The 12,757-nt window shown below is 40.5% G+C and overlaps 1 protein-coding gene across 1 annotated transcript in view; it reads left to right on the top strand.

Moving 5' to 3' along the window:
* Positions 1–11,641, top strand: part of LOC128663291 (threonine--tRNA ligase 2, cytoplasmic-like) — a 411,905-nt gene extending 400,264 nt beyond the window's left edge. Inside the window, exon 19 of the mRNA XM_053717549.1 lies at positions 11,364–11,641. Coding sequence (XP_053573524.1) covers positions 11,364–11,512 — 149 coding nt within the window. The 3' untranslated portion in view covers positions 11,513–11,641. The remainder of the gene's footprint in view (positions 1–11,363) is intronic.
* The last annotated feature ends 1,116 nt before the right edge of the window (positions 11,642–12,757 follow it).

The following is a 12,757-nucleotide window of genomic DNA, read 5'->3' as shown; positions in this document are numbered from 1 at the left end:
GGACTGTTTCTCTTTGCCCAGGCTTGGGCAAGAGATGTTCAGGATCCCTGGACACTGGAAATTGTGACCCACGGGTACCAACTGGAATTCAAGGGATTTCTCCCAAGGGGGAGATTTCTTCTTTCAAGATTGTCTGTAGATCAGATAAAAAGAAAGGCGTTATTACATTGTGTAAAAGACCTCTCTACTATGGGAATTATTTGTCCCGTTCCAATACTGGAACAGGGACAGGGGTTTTACTCAAATCTCTTTGTGGTTCCCAAAAAAGAGGGAACTTTCAGACCCATTTTAGATCTCAAGAGTCTAAACAAACATCGTTCAAGATGGAAACTATCCGAACAAGTTTACCAATGATCCAGGAGGGCCAATATATGACTACCGTGGACTTGAAGGATGCATACCTTCATATTCCCATTCACAATCTGGATCAAGAGACCAGAAACTCTGTTCTTTGGTGGTTGTCAACGGATCATCTGTCCCAGGGGACGGGTTTCCGCAGACCCTCATGGGTGATAGTGACAACGGACGCCAGTCTCTACTAGGCTGGGTTGCAGTCTGGAATTTCCTGAAAGCTTAGGGTGTATGGACTCTATATCCCAGGAGTGGACAACTGGGAAGCGGATTATTTAAGCTGACAGGATTTTCATCCGGTGGAGTGGGAACTCCATCCGGAGGTATTTGCCTCCCTGATTCTCAGATGGGGCAAACCGGAGTTGGATCTGATGGCGTCTCGACAGAATGCCAAGCTCCCAAGATACGGATCCAGGTCAAGAGATCCTCAGGCCGAACTAATAGATGCCTTGGCAGTGCCTTGGTCGTTCAACCTGGCTTATGTGTTTCCACCATTTCCTCTCCTTCCCCAGGTGATTGCTCAGATCAAACAGGAGAGAGCTTCAGTAATCCTAATCGCGCCTTGGTGGCCACGCAGGACTTGGTATGCAGATCTAGTGGACAGGTCCTCTCTGCCTCCGTGGAAACTCCCAGTGAGACAGGACCTTCTCATTCAAGGTCCTTTCCAACATCCAAATCTAATTTCTCTGCAGCTGACTGCTTGGAGATTGAACGATTGATTTTATCTAAGCGGAGATTCTCTGATGCGGTCATTGATATGTTGATTCAGGCACGTAAGCCTGTCACTAGAATGATCTATCATAAGATATGGCGTAAATATCTTTTTTGGTGTGAATCCAAAGGCTACTCATGGAGTAAGATTAGGATTCCTAGGATTCTATCTTTTCTCCAAGAAGGTTTGGAGAAACGGTTATCAGCAAGTTCCTTAAAGGGACAAATTTCTGCTTTGTCAATTTTGCTTCACAAACGTTTGGCTGATGTTCCAGACGTTCAGTCTTTTTGCCAGGCTCTAACCAGAATTAAGCCTGTGTTTAGATCAATTGCTCCACCTTGGAGTTTGAATTTAGTTCTTAGTGTTCTTCAAGGGTTCCGTTTGAACCCATGCATTCCATAGATATTAATTTATTATCTTGGAAAGTTTTGTTTTTAGTTGCTATTTCTTCTGCTCGTAGAGTTTCTGAGCTTTCAGCACTCCAATGTGACTTGCCTTACCTTATTTTTCATTCTGATAAGGTGGTTTTACGTACCAAACCTGGGTTCCTTCCTAAGGTTGTTTCAAATAAGAATATTAATCAGGAAATTGTTGTTCCTTCTTTATGTCCTAATCCTTCTTCTAAGAAAGAGCGTCTGCTGCATAACTTGGACATGGTCCGTGCCTTGAAGTTTTACTTGCAGGCGACTAAGGATTTCCGCCAATCATCTTCATTATTCATTGTTTTTTCTGGAAAGCGTAGGGGTCAGAAAGCTACGGCTACCGCTCTTTCTTTTTGGCTGGCATATGAAACTGCTGGACAGCAGCCTCCTGAAAGAATTACGGCTCATTCTACTAGGGCTGTGGCTTCCTCATGGGCATTTAAAAACGATGCTTCTGTTGAACAGATTTGCAAGGCTGCGACTTGGTCGTCTCTTCACACTTTTTCCAAATTTTCCAAATTTGATACTTTTGCTTCTTCTGACGCTGGTTTTGGGTGAAAGGTTCTTCAAGCAGTGGTGCCTTCCGTTTTGGTTCCTGTCTTGTTCCCTCCCTTTCATCTGTGTCCTGTAGCTTTGGTATTGTATCCCACAAGTAAGGATGAAATCCGTGGACTCGTCATATCTTGTAAAAGAAAAGTAAATGTATGCTTACCTGATGTCGTGAGTGAGCTCGTCTCAGGTGCAGTAATAAAGAGGTCCAGACCAGATATTTATCAAACAAGGGCTCACCTCAGGAGAGGTAATCTTTATTACACTGTTGCAACAGTGTCCCAGAACATAAAACAGCAACGCAAGACTAACACATTTTCATATACATGCATTTTTATACTATTACAGTAACTTACAAAGCAGAGAGCTAATTGGCTGATAATGATTGGCCAATAAATCTCACATGATTAGTGGTTACTAGGAAAGGAAGAAAAAAAAACAGGTCCTCTATGTTAAAATTTGGGAGATATGTTTTCTTGGAATGTGACCAGAGGCTAGCTGACTAATTGGATTGAGAAGTTGATACTGTACAGAGAAGCCTTGGATTTTACCTTGAGTTTCAGATATTTAGAAAACTTTGTATGGGAGAAGCCATAACTTTAATATGTACTGATATATACTTTTTATGCTAAAAGTAAGTTGTTAAAGATACATCACTTATTAGGTCAGGAGTGAATTGCTGGAAAATACAGAAGTAATATATCTGCAGTTTCAGAGAAGAGTTCAGTAAAAGAAAAGGAAAAGTTTGGTTAAACATATAAAATAATGAAAATAGAATAAGCAGCTCATAACATTCCCCCCTTTGATCGCAAACGTCAAAGTGCTGCGATCACAAAAACTTAATGTGACTCATGGCGGTTTGACAATTACAATCACAATGCTATTAGTACATGGGTGCTCGCGTCCAAGATGGTTCACAGGACTACAAGAGGGTAAGCAAAAACAAGGTAGGAGTGAAGTTATTAGGTAGTAGGCAATTCCGCTATTACCGGACGCTAGTCGCCATCGGGTGGAGTAGACAACTACCTAAACATTCCTATGCTGTAAATGTGTGTGTGGCATGACATATGTGTGTGGCATGACATAGTGCAGAAACATCCCCTCCCAGATTTATTAACAACAATTAACAATCCCCATCATTCTTGCAGAGTTGATAGCGAATAGTGGGTTATCAGGCAGTATCATGGCATGTTTGGGAGGTGAAGGAATTCTGCACCTGTGAAGGAAATATAGAGAGTGTAAGTATAAGGTAATGCAATATGAAATCAAAATAAAACAATACAGAAAGACAATGAAGAAATAGAAACCACAAGGGAGGGAAAAAGGAGTGGGTTATGGGTATACAGGCTATGACCGGGGTGGCCATCAAGGTAGATGATGGTCCATGGTCTCTCCGTGGCCAGTTTCCCAATGTAGGAAAGTTCTAGACGATCCCAGGGACGTAGTGCATCCTGCATAGGGATAAGACAGGGAATTTTAGGGCACAGCTGGTGGGTAGACAATAACATTGTAAGATCAAGAGGTCAAAAGAGACATAGAGTAGGAGAGAAGTCAGGGTCAAGAGAGATCTCAACATGGTGGGGAGATTCAAAACAGATAGAGGGAAACAAGTATTTGGGAGAAGAATGAGACACAGTGAAAACATTCTTGCATGTAGAGATTAGACCAGGTACACATTGTATACAGCAACACATCAGGATAAGGCATACTATAATAACAATGCCATACAGAAAAAGGGAGTGTAACCATCCCAAATTAGGTAGCCAATCAAAGAGATGGTTAAGAATACCTCCAAGGCCAAATTTGTCATCAATCACATCTTGGACATCCTGGGATAGGGACCTAATAACTGTGAGATGGTGACTCAAATTAAGTGATTGATCAGTAACATAGGTACAACATTCTTTGCTCACAAGACTACACCCCCCTCCCCTCCTTGGGATGCCAGGAGGTAATCAAGGACCATCCTATTCTGCAATGCTAGTTGTCTAAGCTGCTTCAACTCTTGGGCCACACTCTGAACAACTCCTGCACTCTCATTCATGAAGGTCTGTAGTGTCACAGATAACATGATGATGTCCTGATGATTCAGGTAGACACCAACGGCCGGGAGGATAGCTCGACCAGTTGAATCTCCAGCATACTGTTGGACAAGGGGGGGCAGCAAGCTTTCAGATTCACGTTTATTGCGAATTGGGCCCAAGGGCATCGTGGGGACAACACGGATGGCTGGGGTTACCACACCCAGGAAGCAGATGGCTGTAGAGTTACCAGGGAGGACTGACACCGCTGTCTGTCCACATATCAATACAACCCAGGGGGTGGTCTGCTGAGGAAAGATTGTACAAGGGATGGGGAAACAAAAGTACAATTGGGGCCCTGGAGGAAACAAAAAAAGTGCAGTGAGATTTTGATTCACAGTCAGGATCATTCCAGAGAAATTTACCAGCTGGAAATGAGTGCCATTACTGGAGATTACATACTCACATAGGGAGGCACCCAACCGCACCGTACCTTGGCCAATTTCCCTGCAGATAGTACCATATGAGGTGCCTCCCAAAGAGATAAAATTACCTGATGGGTTGAACAATGGTGTACCTGGAGGAATAAAAGTAGACAAATCAAAGGTAAACAAATCAACATTAATACCCATAAGAGGAATACCCCTCTTATGATGATTGGGAATGCGAGCACAAATATAACAATTGCCCTCTGTGTGATTGGCTATAGTTTGGAGTAGGACAACGTGTGAGTTTAGTCCCCATTCACCTAAAGAATAGTTCTCTGTGGACAATTGGGCATTAGGTAAATTATCATTATGGGGGAAAGAATTGTGGGGGTAAATAGGGGTTGTGGCAATTGCAGTTACAGGGGAACGTCAAGCAAGAAGGGGTGACTTTCATTTCTCAGCTACCCACTTCATAATTTTCAAACCACATTCACTAGTGGGGCTATGCAAATAGACTGGATAACAAACCCCTTAGGGCCTTTAAATACGAACTTTGAGTATAATTACTTGTTGAGTGCAGCTAGTTGTAGGAGGAAAAACTGCCACAGATACAAGGTTACCAGAACAAGAGTATTTAGTAAAGGGGTTAGGACAAACACACTGACCAGAAGACACATATTGGGAAGAGAGCATGGTCAAAAGTGTGACACAAAACAAAGGAGACATATTGAGGGATGTTACTCAAGATATCAACAGAGGAGTGAGACAATGAAAATAAGAGAAAGACAGATCTTTCAGTTTCACTCATTCAGCTAGTGAGATTTCACTATTTCTGGTTAGTCTGAGTTTCAAACCCAGAAGGGTCTGAATTAACCAATCGTCGTCAGGGGTCTTGGTTACCCCTTCTTCAGAGGCCTTGGTTGCCCCAGCTTCTTCTTTCTTTGGCTTGTTGCAGGCTGCTTCTTTGTCTGGGCTGTATCTTTTACACATGGAGTAGTGGATCCAAGAGTCGACCTCAGCAACTTTAATAGCTGTTGGAGTAGTCAGCAAAACCAGGAAGGGACCTTTCCAGAGAGGCTGCAGTGGCTTTTTTTGATAGGTCTGGACTAAAATGAAGTCACCTGACTGGAAGGGATGTGCAGTCATGTCCAATGGAAAAGACTGAGAGAGAGAGACATGTCTGTGGAGAGAATGTCTGCAGTTGCAAAAGATAAGCAGTTAGTTATACATCACCTACTGCAAGGTCAGGCAGGTGTAAGGTGTTGGCACTATACAAAGGAGGTGGCCTACCAAACAATAGTTCATATGGTGAGAGCTTGAGGGTCCCCCTATGGTTTGTGTGAGTCCCAAACAGTGCTGGGGCAAAGCATCTACCCATTTAAGGCTTACTTGAGAACAAATGTTTGCAATAGTCTGTTTTAGGGTCTGGTTCTTTCTTTCCACTTGGCCTGAGCTTTTCTGGATGCCAAGGGGTATGGAGATGCCAAGGAAAGCCTAAGGCTAATGTCAGTTGCTGAATAATATTACTTGTGAAATGTGTTCCTCTGTTAGATTCAATTACTCTGGGAGGCCAAACCTGGGTATGAGTTCTTTTAGCATTCACTTGGCAACTTCTTGGACTTTCACAGTTCTTGTAGGAAAGGCCTCGACCCATCCAGTAAGTTGGTCCACTATCACAAGTAAATGTTTGAAACCCCTACAGGGAGGTATGTCAGAAAAGTCAATTTGTAAACATTCAAAAGTTTCAAATGCCCATGGGCATCCGCCTGGTGGGCCTTTAGGTTCCCCCCTTGGATTGAATTGAGCACGTCTCACAATTCAATACAACCCATTTTGCAGCTTGATGGGGGGGGGGGGGGCAAAGTTGTGTGGTACCTCAGTGTGTTTGGTTATGCAGAAAGGATAGCATAAGAGAGAGGTGTGGTTGAGGTAGAGCAGGGCATCCATCTGGAGTGGACCAGATACCAAAAGTCACACCAAGAATAGTCCAGAGGTGAACAGTTTGTTCAGGAAGAGAAGTGTAAAGAGAGACAATGTAGTGTAAATGGCAGAGAAGCTGCATGCTAAGCAATTTGATCAGCATAACTATTACAAAGTGAAATGGGTTCCTGTGAGTGGGTGTGTGCTTTGCAATGCATGACAGAGATGGAAGTGGGTAAATGGATTGAGTCAAGGAACGCAGAAGCTTGTGGTGCATTGGCAATTTGGGTACCAGCAGAAGTTAGAAAACCCCTTAATTTCCATAATTGACCAGTGGCATATACAATCCCTAAAGCATATTTACTATCAGTGTAAATGTTTACTGACCTGTCCTTTGAGAGCTGACAAGCAAGTGTGAGTGCATGTAGCTCAGCCGCTTGGGCACTGTAGTGAGATGGGAGGGGCTTGGCCTCTATAACAGAATCTGTCATGACTACAGCAGAAACATTCACCATCCTCAAACTTCCATCACAGAACAGTGTCCAATCCAGGTTAGGTAGAGGCACATCAGAGAGGCCATCCCTTAGTTTGGATTAAAAGAGAGATACAGATAAACAGTCATAGTGTGGGGTACCATCATCAGGTAGAGGTAACAAAGTTGCTGGGTTGAGAGAGGTACAGTGGATGATAGTGATATTAGAAGGTACAAGAAGCAATGTCTCATACCTAGTGAGACGTTGGTTTTAAAAAAAATGTGTATTTGTCTGACTGAGTAAGAGGTGTACTGCGTGTGGCACATAAATGTGTAAAGAATGTCCCTGTACAAGCTCCTTTCCTCTATTTTGGCATTTGAAATAGCTGATTTAGTCTGTGGTATACCCACCTATAGTAAAAGTTTTATACTGGAGTCTCATCTATCAATCAGCCTAAGTAAACAAGCCAGTAATAAGAAACCACACTCACAGGGGTGCAGGATAGTTAAAGGGACAGTTTACCCAAATTAAGAATAATTTTTAATTGAAACTGCTTGACATAGTTAAATATACTAGTGCTGAGCATACAATAAACTTCATTTTCTTTCTCTGTAAATATTTTTTGAAATCTTAGATTTTATATCAGTTTGCCTATACCCCTTTAAATATTTTTTTTTTCCTGCCTTCTGTGCATAGCACTTGCTCCACCCCCTGACTCCGTGTTGAGCAGTGAGCAGTTTTTTTTAGAGCTTGAATACATTCAGGTCAGTGATATCTCTCAGTTTGCAACTTATTTGAAGAGAAAAAGAAAACGTTTGCAACATGCAATTCCACTCCTGTATTAGAACAGACTTTTACACAGACCTGTATGTATTCAACTCAGAAGTCAAATCCACATCGGCATGAAGCCTCAATCAGCTGGAAAGCAAATGTAACTCTTTTTTTTGTTCACTGTTAGTCTCACGGATTTTATATTATACTGAATATATATACAAGGAAAGGTCTGCACAAGGTGATTATGTAAGCAAACTATTGTAAAACAAACTAAAGTAAAAATATAGAAAATCATCCAGGTCTTATGCAATTATTATGCTCCCAGAGACAGGACCAGTAAACACAGCAGATTTGCATAATCAACAAATGCAAGATAACAAGACAATACAATAGCATTTAGTCTGAATTTCAAATGGGTAGTAGATTCTTTTCTAACACATTTCTAAGTTATGTATATTTCCACTCCCCCTGTACTATGTGATAGCAATCAGCCAATCACAAATGCATATACGTATAGTCTGAGTTCTTGCACATGCTCAGTAGGAGCTGGTGACTCAAAAAAAAGTGTAAATATAAAAGACTGTGCACATTATTTTTAATGGAAGTAAATTGGAAAGTTGTTTAAAATTACATGCTGTATCTGAATCATGAAAATTTTATAAAACCTGAGTGTCCCTTTAAATGTAAAGTGTGGGGAGTGATATTTAAATTTATATTGTTAGCTGCCGATTATTTTTTATACTATGCAGCTTGTATAACAAGTCATTGAAAATACATTAATATAAAAACAATTTTACAGTGTACTGTCCCCATAAGGGCTGATCATTTATCATGTATATTACATATTCAACCTTATTGTCTTATTTACCATCAAAACTCCACCTCCCCACTGCATCGCAACCTGCATATACTTAAATATTTATTGCAAAAGAAACAGACCCAAATACATACATCTAATGACACACAGTCCATAATACAGCAAAGAAGCAGAACTCCAATGGCAAACAAGACAAGTTTTTTTACCTTATTATCTTTTCCACAAACATACTTAACCCATTAATCATATACAAGAAAAACTCTCATATTTACTAGAGCGTGACAAAAATGACACACACCATCGCACTTTCAAAGTCCTTAGCTACTTCACTTGCAGATATATTTTATATGCCTCAAACAGATGGAAACACATTAAATCTCTTATCAGCCCATACATAAAACAAATATCACTTAAAACTAAAACAAATTCTATTATTGGCGCACAAAATTAAGAACATACATATGACTTTAAAACCAAGTTACAGCAATTACAAGCAAATCCTTACGTCATCAAATTTCTTAGCTAAGAATCCCTGATACACACACACAGCTCCAGCCTGCATCAAACATCAAGGCCAGCTTTCTTTTGCAGCGATCGTACACAGAATTCATATCAACTCGCATACCTCAAATATTTCCCTCCCAGCATTTATTCTAAAGCAATGTTAACATACATGAAACTTTTAGTAATACAGAAAACACATTTTCATTTGGGTTTTGACGTCCGCAACCCTACTATTCTCAAACAGATAATAGTAGTCCATCTGGTCAGGGCATATATCAACCAGAAGATTGCGGAGGGCAATTAATTTAGGGAGCTCAAAGGACCCAAATCTCGGCCACCTTAATTCAGGATCAAGGCTGAGAGTATAGGAAACTCAGAGCTCTGTGCACAAAGTATAAATTCTATTTTTTTTATAACCAAGCAGTACTGAGTTTTCCCTAATTTGCATATACTTTAACAAGGGGAGAGTCTTTGTCTACTTTAGACAACCGGGATCCCATTATTATATCCCTGTTCCTTAAAGTGAATGTAAATTTTGATGACAAAGTGCCCAGTCTACAAAAATTAGACCAAAAACAGGGGCACTTTAACTCCTCAAAATCCACACCTCACCTCAATCCCTAATCAAGTCCCTGCAGTTACCGGACGGACACTACCTCAACGTCCCTGCTTAGCGGGAGAGATTAGCACTATAGTCTCAAGTCACAATATGTCTTGGATCACTATTTCTGCCTCTGTAAAATCCCTACCACCTGAAACTTTATTTTATAGTGGGCTGGCACCCTAATGGTGTTTAACTGCCAGACAGATGTCCCACTGAATTTAATAGGGATCCAGTATATAAAACAAAAACAGGGTAAAAGACCCACAACATATATTACACGTACATGAACACAAAAGACAAGAAGACACTCACAGACTGGTCCAAGGGGTAGATTGTGTCCGTTGTTTGTGGTCTGTTCCTCAGGACGTACTCCCTTATCGCCCCCCGGGACTCCCTGGCCAACAAGACAAAACCTCCCACAGGTAAGCTATAGACCTGAATCAGATGGGTGCGCGCAGATGTTGGTTCCCAGCCAGGGAGGCACGGAAAGGTCGACCTGAAGCATGTCCCACCAGAGTCGCCAAGTTACTGTCGTGAGTGAGCTCGTCTCAGGTGCAGTAATAAAGAGGTCCAGACCAGATATTTATCAAACAAGGGCTCACCTCAGGAGAGGTAATCTTTATTACACTGTTGCAACAGTGTCCCAGAACATAAAACAGCAACGCAAGACTAACACATTTTCATATACATGCATTTTTATACTATTACAGTAACTTACAAAGCAGAGAGCTAATTGGCTGATAATGATTGGCCAATAAATCTCACATGATTAGTGGTTACTAGGAAAGGAAGAAAAAAAAACAGGTCCTCTATGTTAAAATTTAGGAGATATGTTTTCTTGGAATGTGACCAGAGGCTAGCTGACTAATTGGATTGAGAAGTTGATACTGTACAGAGAAGCCTTGGATTTTACCTTGAGTTTCAGATATTTAGAAAACTTTGTATGGGAGAAGCCATAACTTTAATATGTACTGATATATACTTTTTATGCTAAAAGTAAGTTGTTAAAGATACATCACTTATTAGGTCAGGAGTGAATTGCTGGAAAATACAGAAGTAATATATCTGCAGTTTCAGAGAAGAGTTCAGTAAAAGAAAAGGAAAAGTTTGGTTAAACATATAAAATAATGAAAATAGAATAAGCAGCTCATAACACTGATAAATTAATTTCTTCTACGATATGACAAGTCCACGGCCCACCCTGTTATTTTAAGACAGATTTAGGTTATATTTATTTTTTGTAAACTTCAGTCAACTTTGCACCTTTCTCTTCCTAACTTTGGTCGAATGACTGGGGGTGGAGAGGAGGGAGGAGCTATATATACAGCTCTGCTGTGGTGCTCTTTGCCACTTCCTGTTAGCAGGAGGATAAATCCCACAAGTAAGGATGAAATCCGTGGACTTGTCATATCGTAGAAGAAATGAATTTATCAGGTAAGCATAAATTTACTTTTTGTCATTGCCTCACCTGATGGTTTAAGACAGGTCCCAGTAGTGCATTGCTGGTTTGAAGCTGACTTTAACTTTGTGTTTAACCCCTTTGAATGGATTAAACACATAGAGCATTTTATTATTGCACTAGTGCTTGCATATGACTAACATAATAGATCAATTTCTTTTTTGCACTTTTATATAATTTTAATGAGTATGTAAGAGGAATGGTGAAGGATAGTATAACAATGAAAAAACAGATTGCAGGTGGCCTGACTGCATACTTAACGTATTAATAAATCTGTTTAATCTATGTGAATCTTTTTTATGTTAACAATAGAATGTCTGTACTTACAGTTGTTGGAGAGAAAGAAAAGGCAAACAATGCAGTAAATGTACGAACAAGAGATAACAAGGTACACGGAGAGGTTTCTGTATTATCTGCCATAGAGAAACTCCAGAATCTAAAGAAATCGCATTCTAAAAATGCAGAAGAGGAGTTCTGAGGATGAAATCAAGAAGAATGCAAATGGAAGTGCACATGATGGTGACTGAAACAAAATCATGACGATGAGAAGAAAATGATTACATTTATTTATAAAATGTGAATAAATTACAATCTCTTTCTTGAAAAATGTGATGCTGTCTTTAGTATTTGACTGTATTATTGTCCTTTTTTTAAACTCACAACCTGTGGATTTGTGTAAAACACTTGCTTAAAAGGAACATGATCTAATCGCAGTTTCTTTCTTAAAGGTGGTAAGAGTCCACAATCCATTACTCCTGGAAATTGCCTTCCCTGCCACTAGGAGGAGGCAAAGATTCCTGAACCTAAAGAGCTCTTTATAACCCCTCCCACCTCTATGGTAGTTAGTCTTATCTTTGCCTCCGCTGGAGGAAGGTAAAAACTGGAGATGTGCAGATGAATTCTTTGTTGAGAGGGGTTCTTAGACCGAGTTGAGGCCCATTTCGCCTCAGAGTGCAGTGTTTGTCAAGAGGGAAGTTTAAAGGGACATAATACTCATATGCTAAATCACTTGAAACTGATGCAGTATAACTGTAAAAAGCTGACAGGAAAATATCACCTGAGCATCTCTATGTAAAAAAGGAAGATATTTTACCATCACTTTCAAGTGTTTCAACATTTGGGTATCATGGCCCTTTAAAGAGTTCAAGGTGTGCCTTATTCTTTTTTTTTCTCATGAGAATCTAATATCCTCACTATCCTCCAAAGGATGTTGCAGGGACTTTTGTTTTTCTTCCTTCTACTGGGTCTACAGTTAAAGGGACAGTCTACTCCATAATTGTTATTGTTTTAAAAATGTAGATAATTCCTTTAATACCAATGCCCCAGTTTTGCATAACCAACACAATTATTAATATACTTTCTCTTGTAAGGTGTATCCAGTCCACGGGTTCATCCATTACTTGTGGGATATTCTCCTTCCCCACAGGAAGTTGCAAGAGGACACCCACAGCAGAGCTGTCTATATAGCTCCTCCCCTAACCCCCACCTCCAGTCATTCTCTTGCAACTCTCGACAAGATAGGAAGCATCAAGAGAAGTTTTACCTTCAATCAAGAGTTTGTTATTTTTAAACGGTACCGGCGTTGTTCTGTTTTACTCTCAGGCAGAAATTAGATGAAGAATTCTGCCTGGAGGTGGATGATCTTAGCGGTTTGTAACTAAGGTCCATTGCTGTTCTCACACATAACTGAAGAGTATGGGAAAGACTTCAGTTGGGGGAACGG

This window comes from Bombina bombina, chromosome 6 (genome assembly GCF_027579735.1).
Source record: "Bombina bombina isolate aBomBom1 chromosome 6, aBomBom1.pri, whole genome shotgun sequence".
In the NCBI taxonomy this organism is placed as follows: domain Eukaryota; kingdom Metazoa; phylum Chordata; class Amphibia; order Anura; family Bombinatoridae; genus Bombina; species Bombina bombina.
This window is presented reverse-complemented; position numbering and strand designations above follow the sequence as displayed.